We start from the raw sequence: 22,880 nt of genomic DNA, 5'->3' as shown, positions 1-22,880 counted from the left end.
TATTCCTGTGTCCTCCCAACTCCAGTGTCCCAAGGAAAGAGTGGCATCAGTTGGCAGGCTGTGGATTTTACACTGTTGGAATCTGCATACCATGGGAAAATACTTTTTGGTTGAAAATAGATTTTAAAATGTGTAACTTGTTATGGGAACAATTGATAGGAAGACAGGAAAGTTTCTGTGATAAAATTTTGAAACCTCAGTCTTTCAGCAGCATTTTCCTTTGATTTTCTTAATTGACTGAATTCTTAGTAACCACAAATTGAGACTACAGCTGCTGCTGCAGGTAGACTGCTGGCCTGCCTTCAAGTTAAGCGTTCTGTAAGTTGGGACAGGCGGATGCTCATCGTCTATGAACTACGGCAGGTGCAGACTATGAAACTTAATCACTTCCTCTTTCACCCTGTCAGCATCTCATTTTGCTTTATGATTAGTTGTCTTTTCTGCTTTTCCTGCTACAACATGAACTTTTTGGGAACAGGCACCACATCTTTTAAACTTTTGTTTCCCAGGACGTACCTTCTCATGGGTACTTCCTAAGTGCTTTGAAGCAAATCGACTCGTTCCTAAGACTTGTTTTCTAGCACATCACTCCAAAAATGTGGTCATATCTGGATATGTTAAAGATAATTCTTTTCCTTTATGTTTTTTTTTAATACATCTCTAAGTCAAGTAGAGCCTATTAACTTAAATTGGATAAGTCAGCCGCTTATTCTCTTGTAGCATATTTTCATCTAATTTTTACGATGCAGGCGAAAGTAAAAAATTGTGTAAATGTGCGTATGATGCACATTACTTATTTGATTCATTTATTAAAACTGGTGGCAGTGCTTTTAGGGCAACTTCTTTTGTTCTCTTCAGTATTCTCAATGTCAGCATGTGGTGCCTCACTGAACTGACTTGTATGTTTTTACTTTTCTCTGGATTACATTGAAACCAGGTGGGAATTCCTCCCAGTTTGCTTTCTTTTTAAATGCTACGTTTGGTCTTTGTATATTTTAATTGCATTTTTCTCTTGTTTCAAACCAAAGCTCCTTTTGAAATATTTGCTTTTTTGTGTGTTTTGAGTCAAGGTGTTTTTAATGAAATTTAGGGCAGGATGAGTAAAAATCTTGGGATAAACTGATTTTTATATCTATTGCTTCATATTCTTATCCTGAGATTCTTGGATGTTTTCTCAGAGTGCACAAGCCTGAAATGTGCTTACTGTGTTTGTGTGTGTGTGTGTGTGTGTGTGTGTGTGTACACACACATACATTTACAAGAGTTGGCAAAAGTGGGTTTACAGTTTTGAGCACTCAAAACACAGTTTATAGTTGTATTATTACTTATTTTTGTGTTGTATGTTTTTGACTGACATTTTTCACGTTTATTGTTTCTAGTGCAGTGGGTCTTTGATTAGCAGCTCCTCCTCACCCGGTACCCTCACACACGTTGTTTCTTACAATTCCTCGTTGGACTGGGCGATTTGATAACCTGGCTTGAGTGAATTATTGAGGGACACTGTGAGTGATGGCCCGAGGAGACAACAGTGGAGTGAAGTGCTTGGGCTTTGTAACAGCTGTGCTTGATATTCGGTGGTCTGTTTCCCTTCCATCTGCTTTTGGAATTGAATTCTGAAGGATTCATGGGGCTAGATCAGTGATGGCGAACCTTTTGAGCTCGGCGTGTCAGCATTTTGAAAAACCTTAACTCTGGTGCCGTGTCACATGTAGAAATTTTTTTATATTTGCAACTATAGTAAAACAAAGATTTATATTTTTGATATTTATTTTATATATTTAAATGCCATTTAACAAAGAAAAATCAACCAAAAAAATGAGTTCGCGTGTCACCTCTGACACACGTGTCATAGGTTCGCCATCACTGGGCTAGGTTATGATCCCATAACCTAGCCCAGTGATGGCGAACCTATGACACGTGTGTAAGTGAAGGCCTATGGAGGGGGCTAGGTTATGATCCCGTGTAAGTGAAGGCCTATGGAGGGGGCTAGGCTATGATCCTGTGCAAGTGAAGGCATATAGAATTCTCATTCTCTTGCAGTTGTCACAGATTCACCTGTTCTCAGTAAATGCTGCCCTTCCTTATGACTAAAGTTTTCTCTTTATATTTTAATTACGAAAGATTTGGGAACACTTTCTAAAATGACTGTAATAAAATATAACAAAAAAGCATTCAAACTTTAGATATTGCATTGCTTGCTTTTTCCCTACTCTCATTGGGTGAATGCGCATTTGTTTCTGACTGGTACTCATTTCTCTTGGTCATTAGGTTGCCCCCAATGATGAAGCTGTGGTGACATTATTGTGTGAATGGGCTGTGAGCTGTAAACGGTCCGGCAAGCACAGGGCGATGGCAGTGGCGAAACTCTTGGAGAAGAGGCAAGCGGAAATCGAGGCTGAGGTGGGTGTTCCTGTCTGCTTGTTGAATGCCATCATTTAAACATTATGTTTTGGGAAGGACTCTTTTTCTTATCCTCATTATACTATATTTTTTCTTTTAAAGGAAAAAGGGAGAATGTACAAATTCATGGCAGGATCTCTCTAAGTTAACGAAGCCAATAGTTCATATACTGGACTAACTTACAATTATCTTTTATTTTTATTTTTTCTCTATTGATTAAGGTATTACATATGTGTCCATATCCCCCATTTTCTCTCCCCCCAACCCCCCACTCGTGCCCTCACCGCCCTCGTGTCTGTGTCCATTGGTTAGGCTTATATGCATGCATACAAGTCCTTTGGTTGATCTCTCCCCCTTACCCCTACCTTCCCTCTGAGGTTTGACAGTCTGATCGATGCTTCTCTGTCTGTGGATCTGTTTTTGTTCATCAGTTTATGTTGTTCATTAGATACAACAAATGAGTGAGATCATGTGACATTATCTTTCTCTGACTGGTTTATTTTGCTTAGCATAATGCTCTCCAGTTCCATCCATGCTGTTGCAAATGGTAAGAATTCCTTCTTTTTTACCGCAGCATAGTATTCCATTGTGTAAATGTACCACTGTTTTTTAATCCACTCATCTGCTGATGGGCACTTAGCCTGTTTCCAAATCTTAGCTATGGTAAATTGTGCTGCTATGAATATAGGGTGCATATATCCTTTCTGAGTGATGTTTCTAGTTTCTTGGGATATAGTCCTAGAAGTGGGACTATGGAGGGGGCTATGTCAAATGGGTCAAATGGGAGTTCCATTTTTAGTTTTTTGAGGAAGCTCCATACTGTTCTCTGCAGTGGCTGCACCAGTCTGCATTCCCACCACCAGTGCACGAGGGTTCCTTTTTCTCTGCATCCTCGCCAGCACTTGTCGTTTGTTGAACAATTATCTTTTAAAACAAAACTTTAATATCTAAGAACAAAGAATTCTTCCTTTGCGAAGTTAAGATACATACACACAAGTGTGTGTGTGTGTGTGTGTGTGTGTGTGTGTGTATCTTGTATTATTATATATGTTTGTGTATATATTTTTATATTATGGATTTTAAAGCCACATAATATTTTAGTGGAACCAGAAGTTCTTCGCCTATGAATTTATAGGTAGCAGTTTGTATTATTGTTTGAGATTTTGTTCTGGCCTCAGAGAAGGCAATTATGGCCTCAGCAGATTATTATGGGAAAACAGAGCTAGCTTCATAAACATGAGCTTTTGTTGAAGGGAACATTTTTAAGCGAGCCTCTTTTTGTGCCTGTGAAATTCTGCAGGGTCAGCTCTGGAGAAGGTGTGATTTGACCAGGCCACTTCCTCTCTCACCTCGACACCTGTTGGGCCTCCTACCTTGTTTCTTCATAGCTAGACCCATCTTTTCAAAGTGGGAACAGATCACACTGTCCCCTTACTAAAACTCCATGATGGGTCCTTACATGGCCCACAGAGCCGTGAGGGCTGCCCTACCTGCCTCTCCCCCCGCCATCTCCTACCTTTTTCCTCTGGGACACACATGATTGCAGACGCCTTGGACTTTCTGTCCCTCCATCACTCCAAACTCCCTTTTATCTTTGGGTGTTTGCCCCTGCTGTTTCTTCTGGTGGCACACCCTGCTCCCCAATTTTCACATGGCCAGTTTCTTTCTGCCATTCCTATTTCAGAAAGTGTCACTGTCTTTGTTGCATTCCCAGCTCAACATGTGTCACCTCCTCAGTCACTCTTCTCACATCACTCTGTTTTACTTTCCTCAGTGGCTTATTGTTTCACGCCTGCCTGCCTCTGGGATGTAAGCTCAACAATAGGAACCCGAGTACCCAGAATAGTGCTCAGTGCATAGTAGATGCTCAATAAATATTGCATGAATGGATGAGCATTTAGCTGGCTCTCTGTTACTGATAATATACCTACTTCCTATGAAGCTATTAAAAAACAAAATAGGAAGAATGTTTTCATTGATATCTCTTTTGAGAAGGCACTGTTCACCAGATACAAAAAATCATGTTGTTGAAATTGGGGCTTGAAGATATTGATGTTAAGGTGTAAGACACAAGCCCATTTTGCAATGTGCAAATTAGGAAAAGTGTTTCATTGCTTTTTTTCTATACATTTATGAATAGACTATTCTACAGTGAATTGAAATGATTAAAGTTTAGTAACTAAAGTTGAATTTCTCAGATTTCATTGTTGCTTCTGGATTGTTTTTGTCATTCCCTCCCTCCACGCAGTGTGTCCCAGAATGAACACACACACACACACACACACGCACACACACAATCACTTTCAGAAGAGGTTCACACACAGATTGCTTTGTAATTTTAATAGGTGTAACTGTATTCTTTCAGAGATGTTTAAGATAATTGATTTCTAATAAACATCAAAATTTGACCTTTGTAAAGAAAGGATGGCTTGGAGAAATATGTTAATATAATGATTAATAACTTAATATTGAAGAATAAGGATCAAAGGGATATTGAAGAGAATAAAAAACGCGGATCTGATTACTTCTAAACTGTTTCTTTTCTGGTTTTCTAGTAAGTTTTATCTTTTTTTAAAAATTAATAATTCATTTAAAGAATAGTTTATTGATTTTTAGAAAGAAAAGATGGGAGAGGGAGAGGAAGAGAAAGAGAGAAACATCAATGTGAGAGGGTAACATTGATTGGCTGCCTCCTGCATGTCCCCTATCGGGATTGAGCCCGAAACCCCGGACATGTGCCCTGACCAGGAATCGAACCGGCAATCTCTCAGTGCTTGGGATGACACCCACCTGAGCCACACCAGCCAGGGCAGTAAGTTCTATCTTAGGAGTTCACACGTTGAACAGCTTCTCTTGATGTGTTTCATGAACTGTGGAGAGTCCCAGAGGTTCTGCGAGATCTCATTGGTAAAATGTGATGAATAAGTGAAAGAACCTTACTGGGGGAATTATGTTAGCTTTCTTATTCCACACCACACTTCTCCAAACACACTTGTAAATACCCCCACCTGACCAAAACAAACACAAAAGACTGGAACTCAATAATACATTGCCAAACATTTCTTAGGGGGAATACAGTTAAGCATGAGCTATTTAAAAATGATGACCTCAAATTATTTTTAGCAGTTGGTACAGGAATACTGAGTAGTGTATTCTGTACTATGTTGTGTATTTAATGGATGCTCATACAGTACTGTGTAGAGTTTATAATTCAGATGAATAATGTTTTTCAGGGGTATGGTTTGAAATAATTTCAATAGTTCTGGATTAGCTTCCTGAACTTGTAAAATTATATTTACCCACTATGCATGGCCTACAAATATATAGAGAAATCTCAATTAATTTATATTTTATCTGAGAACTTAAATGTTAATGAGAAACTAACCTATTCATGACCCACTGTGACCATACTTGTCCTTTATAACTTATTGTGCTTGTTTACTTTTAATCTTTAGAGATGTGGGGAGTCAGAGGTCTTAGATGAGAAGGAGTCCATTTCTTCTGCGTCTCTTGCTGGATCTAGTTTGCCTGTTTTCCAGAATGTTCTGCTAAGGTTTTTAGATACACAGGCCCCCTCATTGTGTAAGTAAAGCTCTTTGCTTTTAGATCTTAAATAAGGGAATGGCCTCCACTCCCTTCTTTTAAAGCTGTTTCTTCTTTCTTTAAATTTTTATTTGCATCTTATCAAAAGTTCTTGGCATTGAATATAATGTATATTTTACTGAACAAAATTTTGTGGCATGTTTTCAATGGATATTTTTGTGCAATTTTAAAATTAGGTGAACTTCAAAGGTTTAAAATTTTGTAGAGTTTTAAAAAAAAGTGCCTCCTTCCTTTGTAATTTTCCCTTTATAGATCTTTCTTATCAAAATAGAGGAGCTAAGATGTTTCACTGTATATTGTGATTTGGAAATTTCTCTTTTCAAACATTTTCTAAATTTTTTATTTTCTAACTTTGCATCTTAAAAGGTGGGTAGAGGGTGGGAATCAAATAACAGTACTTTATAAGGTCCTAGATACAAGGAAATTATTTGTAAAGATGGTTGGCTGCTCGCTAACTCTCTCTTGGATGTTCATGTCATCTTATATTTTTTTTCTTTTATTCTGTAGTTGATGGCAAGTTGAGAGTTTGGGGGAATAAACCACCCAGTAGGTTCATACTGTGGGTGCCACTTTAAAAAATCTTTGTGTGAGCTAAATGGGCTTGATCTTATTCTGAGGCTTTTATGTGTCAGAGTACAGCAGGGAGGGTCTTAGGATAGATAGTGATAGAACAACAGAAAAATGGCAAAGAGTGAAAAGTGATAGAAAAGGGAGAAAAAGAGTGGAGGGAGGGGAAGGAAGATGTTTGTGAAGGAGAAAAAGGTAAAGCATCTAGAAATAGCCCTGCTTCCAATTCCTCTGAGAAGGGCCTCCTTTTGAGTTGAGTGATGCCTGGGGGTATTTAGTTATTTTGTGGCTGGTCGAGTTCAGAGGAAGAGAAAGAGCTGGAGTCAAGCTGATGGAATGTGGGGAGAGAAATGAAACATGGAGGTGAAGCAGGGAAATGAGAAGACAGGAGATATACCGAATAGAAAGTATATTGCCAGTAGCGGAAATTAGCAGCTCTAACGTAGAGAAAGAGCTGGAGTCAAGCTGATGGAATGTGGGGAGAGAAATGAAACATGCAGGTGAAGCAGGGAAATGAGAAGACAGGAGATATACCGAATAGAAAGTATATTGCCAGTAGCGGAAATTAGCAGCTCTAACGTCTCTTGTGTCTGGGGAAGACACACGTTTGCCCTGGGCTTCCTTGTCTGACCCGCTCCTGTTCTCTTTCTGGGAAATACATTCTTCTCTGCCCTGCTTGTTCTGGATTCCATTTTCTGTCAGAGAAGCTGCTTGTGTTTCCGTGCAGAGGCTGCTGTATTGAATGTGGTGGTGGACGAGAACAGACGTTTAGGTGTCAGGTTTAATGTTCCCTGGATGGTCTGTTCGTCTCCGTGTTTGCAAGTGTGCTGGGACTGGGGCTGAGCTTTGCAGGGTTAGTCTTAACATTTTTAACCTCTCAAAGGTACAGATACAAAGTTTTAGAGTGCAGTTACAATATTAAAAGTCATAATGTAAATTAAATAGACTGGTTATGAATTTAAAAAGACAGAAGAGCTTCTGTCTATGCTCTTTGAATTTCATTTTCCCTTTTTCTTTTCAGTGGATCCCGCTCATTTTTTAAATTTTAATTACCATTTGAATTGTGGTTCTGTTGTGAAATCTCCTTGGGAAAAATGTATAATGTGCCCCACAAATACACAGACACACTCAAACTCTGAAAGCAGCCACAAGCAGTTTTAGTGATAAAACCAGAGGACAGCAATCTTGGCCTGTGTTTTTGTTTTGTTTTGTTTTGTTTTGAACTTGAAATTCTGTGTGTTTATATTATTATTTAAAAGACTATTCATTTGCCTGGGCCCACTATCTTTAAACTTGAAGTTGTACTTAGCATACTGGATAGTATTTTTAATTGCAGTGGGACAGTAAAAACCTGTGAGCCATTTCTATACAAAACAGTAGTGCCTCATAGGAAATTTGGCAATAATCGTTGATTTTGTAAAAAAAAATTGTGAAAAGTGGTGCTAATATTGTTAAGCCTTAGCAATATTTTTATAAAATTTATTTACCTTTTAACAAGATCAGTGGAAACCGAATTTTTGATGGAATTGTTTCTATAGCGGATCCCAACAGTGAATGTGAGAAGGCGGAGTTTGTGAACCTGGTGCTGCTCTTCTGCGAGTTCATCCGGCACGATGTCTTCTCTCACGACGCTTACATGTGCACCCTCATCTCCCGGGGAGACCTGTCCATCACCTCCTCCACTCGGCCACGGTCGCCTTTGGGAGAAAATGCAGATGAGCACTACCCCAAGGACCATGACATGAAGATGGAGGTATGGCCCTGGGGGGGTGTGCCTGCTCCCCTCATTTCCCCAACCCGCTCCGAAGGATGTACGATGGAAGGGTGATCACTTTTTTTTTTTAATATATTTTTTTGATTTTTCACAGAGAGGAAGGGAGAAGGATAGAGAGTTAGAAACATCGATGAGAGAGAAACATCGATCAGCTGCCTCCTGCACACCTCCCACTGGGAATGTGCCCGCAACCAAGGTACATGCCCTTGACCGGAATTGAACCTGGGACCCTTCAGCCCGCAGACCGACGCTCTATCCACTGAGCCAGACCAGTCAGGGCTGGTGATCACTTTTTAATTGTATTCTCTTGTTTCAAAGCTCATGTATCTCTACTTCCGCTCACAAAAAAACAGACTATAATTTACATCTTCCAGAGTTTTCTTTTGGATACTCTAAAACTATTAATGAAAAGATTTGACAGGCCATAATATCTTTCTTTGGATTAGAAATATGTGCTTCCAGCTTTATGTATTTCTAATCCCAGTTTCCTTTAATATTTGTCTCAAAAATGGACTTGTTTTGACCCTAAAGTCCTGGTTTAGTGTTCATTCTAAGGAGCATCTTCCCTGATGTATTTTGTTCATTAATTGTACCAGTCTTTTATACATAGTGGGAAATTCTGTGTTAGTCTTAACACATCATGTCTTCATTCAATGAATAAAAAATTTAATATTTATTTCTCAAATGTTTTAAAGTTAAGTTGTTCTTTTCAACAAATTGTTTTATGCAGTGAGTATGAATTTATAATTTTCTGCCAATTTCTGATATTTTGGACATTGTTCCAGATACTTATTGAAATTTTCAAGGCAAAAAAACATGAAGTTGGTGATGGGAAATAGTAGAAAATGGTGAGAGATTATGATAATTCCTTAACAATAAAATCTCATGTTGGTTGTATGAGAGTTTAAGTATATAATATTATATTTTTTTAAGCCAGCACCTATACTTGTAATTTAAAAAACTGACATTAGAATTATACACATTGATTCATAGTTTATACTCTTAAGATTTGGTGACTAAATGGTATAGGAATTTAAAAAAATCTTTAGTAAATACGTTTGTTTCTAAATTTGTCCACAGTATAAGTTATATAGGGTGAAAAATTAAAGCTACTTTACCTGTTTAGGCTTTTTCTATGTTTCTGATTTTTCTTTTTTGTTCTTCAATATCAAGATATCTTAAAGCTTAGATTTTCCTTACTAAGAAAAGTTGGTGAGCACGTGACTGGGAATAGCCCAGGGAAGGAGATTATGGTCAGTTTGTTTTTATCAGGACGTTCCTGTGCTCTTCCCTTAAAAAAATCATGGAAGTTGAATCTTTCTCATCATGAGGACAAAGAGTGTGACTTTCCAAAGCTATGCATACCTTAAACCTTCTTTATTTTTGGAAAAGACACTAAGAGGAAATAAGAGGGTGGTTAAAAATGTTACTGTCCTGCTTTAGCACCAGTTTCTTAATGAGCTACACCATCTACCGTGTGACTTCCTTTCTCTGACCATCATCAGGGACAGACTGTTATGGCACATATGGGTATTGGCTCAGGAACTATTGATCTTTTTGATGAAGTAGACAAGTGACTTTAAAACTGACTTGTGTTCGCAATTCCCAGTAGGTTAACCATTGAATTATTATTGACTATGAATTCCTCCCCGACCCCAACCCCAGCTGGGCTCTGCCCTCTGTTTCTTGCTCAGGCACTGGAATGACCTGTGTACTTGCGATGTAAATGTGACCCCAGCACATTCCTCCCCAGGGCACAGTCCATCAGCTCTGTAGTTGTTTCCTGTCGCTTCATCCTCAGTTTCATCTGTACTGCCTCCTTGGGAAATTTAACACTCCTGCCCTCCTAGACCTTTTGTTCCTTTTGAGATCGGCATCTCTCAGGAAAAAGGAGTGTAGTAGTTTCATCAGGACAGTGCATGTTGATTTGCCGCATATGTGTTTAGCTTCTAAATAGTAGCTTTCCTGGCTCTGGACTTGCTATACATTCTTTTACTTTATCTAAGTATAATTATGTGCTCTTCTCCATGAATCTTGAGTCCCTCTTTATAAAAAATATTGTTTGGGGAAAAGAATAAAACCTTTATGTTATTCATTAGCTTGTTAACTATTTCAGTGCATGTGTTTTTGTAGGGAATGTAGCCCTAAGAGGAAAACACTGACCTGTAGTCTGGTCTGTCTCCGGCCCTCCAGGAAATACAGCTGGGCCCATTTCTCATGTGTGTGGTTGTCATGGTCTCATCTTCAAAATGGGGATGATGGCAACAGCTTCCTAGTGATCTGAATATGAAGTTTATGGAAATAAGCAAAATTTCTGTATATATTTTGCTCAGTGGTTAAATAAGGAAAGGATATTTTTTGAGTGTTTTGTGTGTTGGAAGCTCTGTATGCAGTTCTGGTGTTGGCTTCACTCTCTTTCATTTATAACCTCCACCATTTGCTTTACACGACTTAGATTTTTTCTCCTATGCCTGGAGAGTCCTGTGAGATCATCAACCCTTCCTTGGGCAGAAGAATGTCAGTTAATGGTGAGAAGCTGCTGAAGAGAGAAAAATCAAGAGAGTTGATTTTTCCATCTAATTATGACCTCCTGCGACACCTCCAGTATGCAACACATTTTCCCATACCTCTGGTAAGTCAGCGCGTCAGTCAGTTGACAACCTGATTATTTCATTAGAGGATGATTAGCCATAGACTATTCAACTACTTGCCTGAACAATACATGTGATAGCAGGTGAGTGTTTGTATTCATTGCTTCTTTTGTTATAACTCTGACCATATGGTTTATGTACTGATGAGTGCCCATGTGTGGTGTGGTACTACTAGCTGACTAGATTTAACAGAATTTACTATATTAATGTCCTTTTATTGAGCATTTGAGTCACTGCAAATAATGGCTAAATTTGTTTTCCTACTTCAATTTGAAACTCATTTATTGAGTAGCATTTATGTGCACTGTATTGTGGTAGTTACTTTTGGTATTATGCAGATGAATAACAATTTATGGACACAGGAAAGATGAGTAAGATAGGAGGAGACGAATGTCTATAAAATGACAAGCATTAAAAAGTACAATGAGTAAAAACCCAAGTGCCCACTGGAAGGTGAACCATTTGACATTTTTGGGTTTCTTCCACTCTCCAAGAGTAAATGTTGGAAGGGAGAGAGAGCATCTGATTGAGAAATTGGGTAGGGCTTCATGGGAGCGGCTGTATGTGAGCTGGATTTGGATTTTGACCTGTTGAATTTAAGAACTGGAGAGCACATGGGAAATACTTGCCAGGAAATTTAGTGTGTGAATTATAAAGAGTGAAGTGCTCTATTTTAAAGGGAAACAAGTTTAGTTTTTGTTACTAGTAGTGAAGATTGGGCCAAGATCTGTAAATGTTTTTATTCTTAGGTTCACTATCATTTTTTCCTGGGATTTTAAGTATAATTTTAATGAGTAAATCTCATTGAACACTATTATTATTTTAGCAAAAATATAATTTTAGGTATGCATTATGTTATTTCCTGGATATCTTTGAGGAGTTTTGATCTGCAAACTAAATATTTTATTACATTTGTTTATTGATTGATTGATTGATTGGTTATTTTGGAACTTCCTCTGAAATGACTTTCAAAATCACTACACCCATGTATTTTTTCCCACTTTATTAAATTAAGAACGCTTTTTTTTGGTGTGAACTTTTCTATGTCCAGGGTTATGTCAAAAGTTGCCATAATTTTTTCATGTTCATCACTGGCTGACTGTATCAACATTATTTTTTTTAATCTTCACTCGAGGATATTTTTACCATTGATTTTTAGAGAGAGTGGAAGGGAGAAGGAGAGACAGAGAGAAACATCGATGTGAGAGAGACATATCAGTTCGTTGTCTCCCACATGCCCCCAACCAGGGCCGGGAGCCTGCAACCGGGGTATGTGCCCTTGACTGGAATCAAAACTGGGACCCTTCACTCCGCGGGCCGACGCTCTATCCACTGAGCCAAACTGGGTAGGGCTGTCTCAACACTTATCAGCTGTTACCTGTGTCATTTTTAATATAATGGAATAATCTTACAGTTTATTCAGGCAGCAGAAAGAGTAGCCTGATATTTAGAGCTGTATCCTGAAGAATCCCTGGATGAACTATCATGATATCTGGGATTTGTTTTAAAAAAGAGTCAGGGGGCCGGGTAATTGAAGTGGAGTGTAGTTAACAGTAACGTGAGGGTGTTAATATCCCAAATTAACAAATGTGTTGTGGGTGTGTAAGGCATTAACATTAGGGCAAAATGGGATGAAAGGTATGTGGGCACTCTCCCATATTTGTACCTTTCTTATAAATTTTATATTACTTCAAAATAAAAGGTTTATTTTAGAAAAAGAAGAAAATGGAGAGGGGGAAATGAAGCAAATATGGCAGTGTTGAGAATGGTTGAAGCTGGGTGAGCAGAGCTTCGCAGGGCTCCCCTCCAGGTGCCTGGTGTCAGAGCAGGGCGCTCCCCATACACTTCTTCATTCTTTTGTTCACATCCTTAGCAACGCCATCATCCCTGGCGTTTAGTATTCTAAACACTGTCCACTAACTTCCCTGAGGAAAGAACATGAATTACTTCTAATGGCTAATTCTCATGGTGAATTATGATATAATTCAATTGTATTGCAATCATAAAAAGAACTAATAAATGGATGTGGCAGGGTATATTTCATAGCCTTCCATCACCAGTTGCCCTAAACCCCTTTATACTGTGAGTATAATTAGAAGGCATCAATAAAGGGAAATAAAAGTATATATTAATATAACATGTTGTAGAGTCTGGTTCTCTTTACTAAAAAGGAAAATTAGGCTGATTTATCAAGCAAGTGAGGAGACTATAAGAATATGATTTAAAACAAAGATTCTTTTACCTCTCTCTCTAAGATGTGGCCCTAGTGACTGAAGGCCAAGGAGAGAGGACTAAAGCAGACTTGACCAAAGAGTTTTGAAAAATAGACTAGTTTCATGTATTTTCCTATAGGAATAATGTCTTGATCTGCCCATCAGTAAAAACATGTTCTTAGAATACCAACAAGCACAGGTTCTAGGATAGGCATCCTACCAGCCTGTCGGGGTCAGACATGTGATGCTGATGGAGGCTCCTGTCATTAACACTTGCCAGCTAGCATTTGTTCAGAACTTACCATGTTATGCGTGCAATAGGCACTTTTGTGTGTGTATTTTCTTATTTATCATTCTCTTCAAACTCAAAGAATATATTTGTGAAATTGTAGACAGGAGTTGTCTTGGGTCGGGCTTTAGAAAATAATTCTTAATGCAGATCTAAAAAGGGTATGGAATCAAACTTGTTTTGTTACTTTCCAGGAACATAGTTTCTTAATCATGGCAGCTAATGTTCATGGATTACCAATTGTTTTCATATGAGCTTTTACTATCGAGATGAAAACCCCCCACAGAACTTCATGTATACTTGTCTAAACTTTCTAATCTTCTTTTCTTTAAATAAGTGTCTTATTTCATCATCTATTGAATCGTTTCTGCATTACTGGTAGTAGAGAGATCGAAGGGTGTGGCCCTTAGAGCAGCAGTCACCCGCACTCCAGTGTGCTGGCCTCAGATGGGGTCACTCACCTTCAGGATCTGGGTGGCAGCAGCCAGCCTGGCACCACTGCTTTCCTAACCAGGCCTTGTTGTGTGGAGTGGGCATATCTATTTTAAGACCATTTGACTGATGCTCTTTTTCCATAACTTCAATGTGAGTTTCTAGTTCCAAAACAGTAGTTTGGCAGTTAGTATAATTTAACAATTCCCCTTGAAAATGTTATAGGGTCTATTTCATATTACTATAAAATAAAAATAAGAAATCACTGAATTTGTCATACTAACAGCAGGAAGTTATTGGAGTAGTGAGCTGAAAGGTGGATTAAAAACAAATCAGGTTTCATGTAAAAATAAGCTGGCTTTTTTTTTTTTTAAGTGATCTTAAAGGCTTTAAATTGTGTTGCTGAAGGGCTTTATGGCAACTTACGTAGAGTTTATATGAAGAGGTCAATGGCGCTAACCCCTTCACAGTAAAAAATCTACATGTAACTTGTGATTTCCCCCCCAAACTTATCTGCCAATAGTGCACTGTTGACTGGAAGCCTTACTGATTTCATAAACAGTTGGTCGACACATATTTTTTTACATTATATGCATTATGTATTGTATTCTTATAATAAAGTTAGCTTGAACAAATAAAATGTTATTGAAAAAAATCATAAGGAAGAGAATATGCATTTACAGTACCATATGTATTTATTGAAAAAAAATTGCATGTAAGCGGACCCATGCAGTTCAAACCTCTGTTTAAGGGCCACCTTTATTTTGCATATTTTTCTCAAGAAGTCAGTTCCAGGTATTTCAGTGAACACCTCACGAACACCTCTGTGTCCGCCATAGAAGTCATTTGGATTTCAAGGATATTGCAGGGTTTTACATTGGTTTAACAAGAATTTTTAGTTTTTTTGTACAAATATTTGCCTTAACAACCAGGAAGTACTGCTTGGTTTGCATTTAAAAACGGTTTCACAGTAAACCATGCCACATTTGCTAACTGTCAGTACTTTTACATTCTGAGGCTCTCTTTTTCTCCTCTTTTTCCAGTTGTTTTGCACTTATTGTCCAGTAAGGGAAGAAGTTGCAGCATAAAGTTATAGCACAATCCCATGGTTTATGCATCATTTTCACAACTTGATTTTTCTTTCTGAGCCCTGCTCTCCTTACCTGAAGCAAAAGTTGCAGTGACCTTCAAGCGGAATGCCTTTGAGAGCTGATAGTACAGGAGAGGGTCAAAGCACAAGTTTGACACTGCCAGGAGCAGCGTGGCCTCTTTGGCTTTGAAGAGGGAAATCCTGGTTGGACAGTCAGATATGACCTCGGTCTGGCTGAGCGTGTATGGGATTCTGACAATGTGATAAGGAACAAAGCATATAATGTAGGCTGTAGTCACTAAAAGTATGTTGATGAGAGCTCTTTTCACATTTGAATAATTTTCATTATCTTTGTTTCTGTAGAGTTGTCGAATTACTAGGCAGTTTGATATCAAAATGATGGCTGAGAAATTTAAAAATATAGCTATACATATGAAGTTTGTCAGCAAATGCCAATTTCTTCCAAACTCCTTTTTGAATTCCATGCATCCTACGTTTGGCTTTTCCTTGATGTCTTTGATGGGAATCACCATGTTTGGCACCATTATCAGAAGGACCATTCCCCACACAACAGCCGAAATCATTTTGCCAAATCCAGGTTCTTGTATTCGATAAATCTTGCAGCTGTGTGTCAATTGAAGACAGCGGTCAATGCTGACAAATGCTAAGAAGATAATCGATAAGTACATATTAATGTAGATGAGGCAGGCTGTTACTTGGCAGTGGAATATCCTCAGCTTCCAGGGTGCCACACCCAAGTCAACAGCAATTTTCACTGGTAATGCCAGAGTGAGCAGGAAATCGGCTGTAAGCAAATTAATTAAGTATATGCTTACACACCTGTGATTTGTGTTTTTCTGCATGAAAGCCCATGCTGCAAAACAACTTCCAATAATTCCAATAAGAAAAACTAAGTAAAAGAAATATGTGAATGGCTCCAGATCTCTGTAAACTGGACAGAAGGTAGAACTGTTTGTCATCTTGTGCGAAAGTAAGGATGACTCTTCTAAAAAACAAAATTTTAAAAATTTGTTAAAAGAAAAGGGAAGAGAGGTTAGTAATTAAAATTAGAAATTATTTCTTTTAAAATAACTTGAACTAACAATACCTCCGTCCCAATCTTTCTGGTTCTTAGAATTTTTCTGATGAACTCTTCTAAAGCATGTGGACTGGTGGGAACATCTTAGCTTGTGAGGAAGCCTGGGTTTTCCATGGTCTAATTTTGTGTTTTTGGGAAATCCCATTAGGTTAGCTTCTAAAAGGCATATTTTTGACATTATACTTTTGCCTTCTGATAGCTCTTGTTACCAGTTGGCTTGGAAGTTAGTTTGCAGAGGAGATAAGTAAACTGAAATTCTGAGAACTAGAGTTGAAACGAGGGTAAAATGGTTTGGTTGTGGCTGAGCCGGAAGAGCTGAATGAGGCTGTCTGGCTTTCTTTGCTTATAGGTTGATAGAACTGCTCGTGCTGGAGGAACCTAGACTGAGGGGGTGGTAAGAGTAGCAAAGTTGTACTAAAATTTAAAAGTAGGTATTTCAAAAGTAGGCCCTTTACTGTCTAACCTACTAGAACATTTTCACAATCAAAATTTTATTTTATTTTTCTTTTTAGCAGAAAGAGTTGAAGGATTAGAGTCTGGTCCAGAGTTGATGCTTATTACCTCCCTTTTTCTGGCTCCAGTTTCATGGTATAGACCTGTGGTGTCCACTGTGATGGTAGGCTGTCACCACGTGTGACTACTGAGCATTTGAAATGTGGCCAGTCCAGATTGACATGTGTTGTAAATGCAGAATACACACAATGAGAATACACACTGGGTTTTAAAGATTTAGTACAACATATTTTTTAAAATAGTACAAGTAGTAAAATTGTATTCATTTATGCAAATAATACAACAATTAGTAAAATATCTCATTAATATTTTCATACTGAGCACATGTCAAAATATTTTTGATGTATTAGGTTAAATATAATATTAAGATTAGTTTATCCTGTTTCTTTTAAATGCAGCTACTAGATAATTTTAAAGTGCCTCTGTGGTTTGCATTATATTTCTACTGGACCAGTGCTTGTATAGATGTTTCTGTGTTCTTAGTATTTTTGAGAAATTTCAAGAATGTATTTTAAAGGCTTCTAGAACAAGGATACATGACATTGGTAACAAAACTCTCGAAGAAAAGCTCAGTTATATTAGTATCAAAACGTCTAACGTTAACACTTCAGAGTGTTTTCTTTCTCTTTCACTGTGGGTTTTGAGGCAGTCAAGCTAGAAGTAGAAGACATGCCCTTAGAACCACTGTGATTTACACAATACCATGTTTCTCCAAGTCTGGAACATTGGGTGTTAGAAGCACACATTAAACCAATTGGACTTCACTCACTGCCTTTGCCCTGGTCCAGTGCCCCTGATACCCCAAGGTCACGGGCACTTCCTTCTGGGGCTGCTTCTTGAGATGCTCCCTCCTCATGCATATTAAGTACCTTTCTTTTGTTTTAACAAGAAGAGTATTTTTGTGTTTAAATGGATAGATAACTTTTTAAATGTAGTAACTAGTATAGTGGCTGATTAAGAAGGCCAGGTAAGCCCATTCACTCAAACTTCCCTTAAAAAAAAAAAATAACCAAAACTGCTGAAGCCTTTCTGAATCTTAATTCTCCTTAATTATTTAATGATCCATTGTGCGCATCTTGGGATAAAACAGTATGCAAATGGATTGATAAGGCAGCGATACATAAATCTTTCCAAATTCATGTCATGGAAAGGGTACATGTCCTTCCCACTTTCCGACCTGAGAGGATTTTAGAGTCCACAAATGGTCATAAACTCAATGGAAACAATTAAGTACTGACTTTGGGTCTGGCACTATGCTAAGGACTTTACGTGAACCTATTAACCTTCCATCATTACTACCATGTATTATTATTCCTGTTTTCCAGATGAGAAAACTGAGGCACAATAGGTTAAGTAACGCCAGATTATATGGTTGGATATAGAGCCAGGATTCCAAATCAGGCCATCTGATCTCAGAAACTACTCCAAAAGACTGTCCCAACAATAATAGTATTAACAATGATGATGGTGATGGTAATTGTTGTTGTTATTATTATTATTATTATTATTGCCAACCTTTACTAAGGGCAGCAACTATATTCTAAGCAATTTTCATTCTTAATTTTTTTCTAAATACTAATAAAAGAAGTTTAGGCTTCATGTATTTTGATGTTTCATTTTATAATATACTAGAGGCCCGGTGCACAAAAATTTGTGCACTCGGGGGGAGAGGGGGTCCCTCAGCCTGGCCTGTGCCCTCTCGCAGTCTGGGACCCCTCGGGAGATAACGACCTGCTGGCTTAGGCCTGTTCCCGGGTGGCAGAGGGCAGGCCCAATCCCTAGGTGCAGCCCCTGGTTGGGCTCAGAGCAGGGCTGATTGGGGAGTTGGGGCGCCGCCCCCTATCATTCACAGAGCAGGGCGGATCAGGAGGTTGTGATGCCACCCTCAGTCACACTCAGGGTAGGGCCGATTGGGGACGTTGGGGCACCGCCCCCTGTCACACTCAAGGCAGGGCCGGTGGGGAGGTTGCGGCGCCACCCCCTGTCATGCACAGAGCATGGCCAATCAGGGGGTTGGGGCGCTGCCCCCTGTCACTCACAGAGCAGGGCCCATCAGGGGGGTTGGGGCTCCATACCCTGTCACGCACAGAGCAGGGCCCATCAGGGGGTTGGGGAGCTCCCCCCTGTCACGCACAGAGCAGGGCCGATCAGGGAGTTGAGGAGCTCCCCCCTGTCACTAACAGAGTAGGACTGATAGGGGAGTGGGGCACCGCCCCCTGTCACACACACAGCAGGGCGGATCAGGGGGTTGGGGCACTGCACCCTGTCACACTCAGGGTAGGGCTGATGGGGAGGTATGGCCCCATCCCCTGTCACACACAGAGCCGCAGGGCGATCAGGGGGTTTGGGCACTGCCCCCTGTCACGCTGATTCCGGTGCCAGGAGGCCTCTCGACTCCGCTGATCCTGGTGCTGGGAGGCATATTACCCTTTTAGTATATAGGATAGAGGCCTGGTACATGGGTGGGGGCTGGCTGGTTTGCCCTGAAGGGTGTCCTGGAACAGGGTGGGGGTCCCCACTGGGGTGCCTGGCCAGCCTGGATGAGGGGATGATGGCTGTTTGAAGCTGGTCACACACCCTTCAGGGTGGGGGTCCCCACTGGGGTGCCTGGCCAGTCTGGGTGAGGGGCTGAGGGCTGTTTTCAGGCTGGCGGGTGACTGAAGCTCCCAACTGCTCCTTTTTTTCTTTTTTCTTTTTTATTCTGGGCCAGCTTTAGCTCTGAGGCTGCTGAAAGCAGGTATCTGGTTTGTTTGGGTTCTATAATCGAAACACTGTATCAACTCCAGCTCTGAGATCCCAGCTGGCTGAAAGCAGGTTTCTGGGGTTTTGTTTAGCTTCTATATTTGTAACAATGTTTCAAACTGCAAGCTCAGAGGCCGGCAAGGCAGGCGGGGAATGTTGGAGTCCTCCGTCACTGAAGCAAGCAAGCCTCATGTTAGCTTCAAGCTGCCTGGCTGCCAGCCGCCATCTTGGCTGGCAGTTAATTTGCATATTTCCCTGATTAGCCAATGGGAAGGGTAGCGGACTTATGGCTAATTACCATGTTTCTCTTTTATTAGATCGGATATACAGTGGAACCTCTTTTCTCGAACTTAATTTGTTCCAGAAGGCTGTTTGAAAACCAAATCATTTTTCCCCATTAGTAAATTGAGTTAATTCGTTCCAGACCCCCAAATTATTTTCTGGTTTAACTTTTCTTGCATACAGTACATGTCTACTGTACTGTTTAATGTGTAAATAAACACTTAAAAACAAAAAGGACATGAAATGTAAATGAAAATTTAACAAAAAGGAAAGGAAATGTACAGTAAAAAATGAAAATTTAACAATTAAAAGCAAAAAAGCATGAAAATATTCACAGCACAATATCCTGAGGTAAACTGACTCATATTCACACATTCTCTCCTTTGTCACCTGAGAGATGCGTGACTGATCATACCAGTATCAGCATGAAAGGGTTGTCAGGTTGCGAAGCAAGTTGTTTGAGATGGGAAATGTTCTAGGGGATGAAAGGTTCTATCCTTGAAACCTAACCTTTACTTTTTAAGTTCCCTTGACCTAGTCTCTCCATACCTCCCTACTGTCTTTATCCCTCCTCGCTACTTTAGATCGGTGGGATCTCCTCTGTTCTGTGAACTGTTTCTTCTGCCTTTTTATTTTTGGTTGTGATTAAATTGTGGGCTCAAAGGACTTTAAGGATGGAGTGAACCTTTATTGATAGCATTTAGTCCAATCCTCAGATCATTTGAGGAAACTTGGGCTGCTCAAGGCTTCACAGAGAAGGCTAGGCTCTGACCTTGATTGCTTTCTGGACGTTCTGCCTTTATCCTCCCTAAACTGGAGTCCTGCCTATCCTAAATGCCTGGAGGAAGCTCTTCACATCTAAAGTCTAATCCAGGCTTCACTGACTTCCTTAGGACTGGTTTTCCATGGTAACCATTATGTGTGCTGTGACTTCCTGAGCACTTTTCTTCCCTTGTCAGAAGCTAATGGTGCAGATTGGCCCCTGTCTCCCATCTTTGTTCATTGTTCCTTTATAAGGAACTAGGATTTTGGCTTATGCGCTTGTATTTCAAATATTACATAATAGTAACATACTAATGTGCTTTTTTATTTTATTATTTTTTTAAGTTTGTTTTTATTGATTTCTGAGAGAAGGGAGAAAGAGAGAGAGAGAAATGTTGATGAGAGAGAAACATCTTTCGGCTGTCTCCTGCATGCCACCCACTGGGGATTGAACCCGAAACCTGGGCATGCGCTCTGACCAGGAATCGAACCAGCGACCTCCTGGTGCATGGGACAGTGCTCAACCAACTGAGTCATACTGACTGAGCATAATGTGTTTTTTAAAAGTTCCCTCGTTGCTCATACCATTATACAATAAAGCCCTATTTTATAGAAGAATGTATAGTAAACACGGATTAGAGAAGGATTGTTTGGATCAATTAATTTTCTCTATAACTGTCACTGACCATATATACCACCCATAAGTAATTTATTTAAAAATAATCACAGTGTGTTTATGTATTCAATAATGCTTGCGAATCACGTAGTGCTTCGCAGTGGCTTTCATCAACCTGTCTAGGTTGCAACAGAAACCAAATCTCTTCTTTTAAAGTTTTGGTTATGTCAGTTAGGGGTTAAATTATACTATAATAACACCTGTGTTATCAATAATGAATTTGAAAACTAAATGCTTGATCAATATTTTGTCAGCCACTTATTAGCCTGTGGAAATTTGTAGTATCCAGAGGTACTCCAGCAAAATGGAAAATATTTCAAGTGTCTTCTTTGTTTGGATTGAAAGCCCATTGCTTAGAAAATAAACACATTAGGTTTTTTTATGGAAGTCACAATGGAATTTTCTTGAAATTACTTATTATAATCTGTGTAGTAGGAAGTCATTTTAAGAACCATTGTGCCCTGTTGTGAGGACCAACATGGCCTTTATTCATCCAGTTGTAAAATTGAGTTACTTAATAGCAATGCTCACCTGTAAGTATTCAGCCCTGTATGGATTAAGCTGTCTTTCTGAGAATAGATGGGGTCTTCAGATAGGAGAACATTATAGTGTAGTTCACAGTGAGGATCTACTTAGAGATTAATAACTGGTGCTTTCTTACCCAGCAACCTTGCTACATGTTGACATTTCCATTTACATGGTTTAAACACCGAAAATCATAGCTTTTCCTTCCAAGGAAAGACAGTAAAGTGTATGAAGTATTTAAAAAGACATACCTGGGGATATATTCCCGGAGCCTCAGTGGCCACTCTCCAAGTCCTCAGAGAAGCATGTGCTGTTCGTCTGGCTGTAGCAGTAACAGCTCTATTGCGGGGCTGCTGGTTGTACTAAAAATTTCCTTTCCTTTTGTGTGGTTTTAAATGTTGCATATTGACGTAGATGAAACTGTGGTTTGCAAATAGTTTAACTGTATGAAGGTCTACTAAGGAGGTTCTTTTCAGTTTTGTGTATGCTCTCTTAAGCAATTCAGAGTTGTCTATTCTAATTTTAGTGGAAGGATTTTTATTTGTCCATTGGAGTGCCTAATTGTTTTTTTAAACACCAAAGCTGTGTTTTTCATCATAATGATTTTAAAGAACATTAATTTTTATGCCTTGAAAGGGGTTATGAGTTACAGATACTAGGTGTTCAAGCAAATTTCTTTAGTTCTACATATTGATACCCATCAGCCTTTCAAAGTTATAATTTTAAAATAATTGTTGCAGTATGGATCCTGCTAGAGACATCTTTTAATAAACAAACAAAAAAGATGTGATTTGACATTGTCTGGTAAACTATTCTATGTTTTATTTTTCTTCATTCTTTTTTGTTCCTTGTAGAAAAATCTGGAAGTAGAAGAGGTAAGTCACTATATACAGAGATAACCCCTGTTAACATTTTTAGCATATACATTTTAAAAATTTTCTGTATGTATACACACCCACTTAAAAATGTTATTATATTATACATACTGGTTCATGGTTTGTACTTTTTTCATTCAATATGTTGGTTCTGTTTTCATAAGTTACTAGAGTAGACATATAATGAGTATTTGTCAATGTGGCCCAAACAGCTTAATGAATTGAGACAATTAATTTGTAATTATTAGATTGTATGCGACTATGCATTTTAAATGTTTGGGTCATTGTTCATTCTGCCTGTGGGTGAGCAAATATTTAGTGAGTGTCTGAATGGAGCCCAGCATGGTGAGGGACCTAACAAAAAGTCACTCTCTTATCCCTGTCATC

The 22,880-nt window shown here is 39.1% G+C and overlaps 2 protein-coding genes across 3 annotated transcripts in view; one reads left to right on the top strand and one right to left on the bottom strand.

Moving 5' to 3' along the window:
• The window catches only part of MED12L (mediator complex subunit 12L), a 394,672-nt gene that overhangs the window by 120,753 nt on the left and 251,039 nt on the right, over nt 1-22,880 (top strand). For both annotated transcript variants that reach the window (XM_059688123.1, XM_059688122.1), the window contains 4 exons: nt 2,269-2,400; nt 5,856-5,982; nt 8,109-8,323; nt 10,800-10,976. In XM_059688123.1, coding sequence (XP_059544106.1) covers nt 2,269-2,400; nt 5,856-5,982; nt 8,109-8,323; nt 10,800-10,976 — 651 coding nt within the window. The remainder of the gene's footprint in view (nt 1-2,268; nt 2,401-5,855; nt 5,983-8,108; nt 8,324-10,799; nt 10,977-22,880) is intronic.
• On the bottom strand, nt 14,609-22,465 carry GPR171 (G protein-coupled receptor 171). Its single transcript, XM_059688135.1, has 2 exons — nt 21,870-22,465; nt 14,609-16,025 (listed from the first exon to the last, which is right to left on the bottom strand). The coding sequence occupies exon 2, from the start codon at nt 15,997-15,999 to the stop codon at nt 15,040-15,042; it is 960 nt and encodes a 319-aa protein (XP_059544118.1). The 5' UTR covers nt 16,000-16,025; nt 21,870-22,465; the 3' UTR covers nt 14,609-15,039.

This window comes from Myotis daubentonii, chromosome 3 (genome assembly GCF_963259705.1).
Source record: "Myotis daubentonii chromosome 3, mMyoDau2.1, whole genome shotgun sequence".
NCBI classification, from domain to species: Eukaryota; Metazoa; Chordata; class Mammalia; order Chiroptera; family Vespertilionidae; genus Myotis; species Myotis daubentonii.
This window is presented reverse-complemented; position numbering and strand designations above follow the sequence as displayed.

Coding starts and splice junctions, on each gene's coding strand:
- GPR171 (XM_059688135.1), bottom strand. CDS start 15,999: ATGACAAACAGTTCTACCTTCTGTCCAGTTTACAGAGATCTGGAGCCA.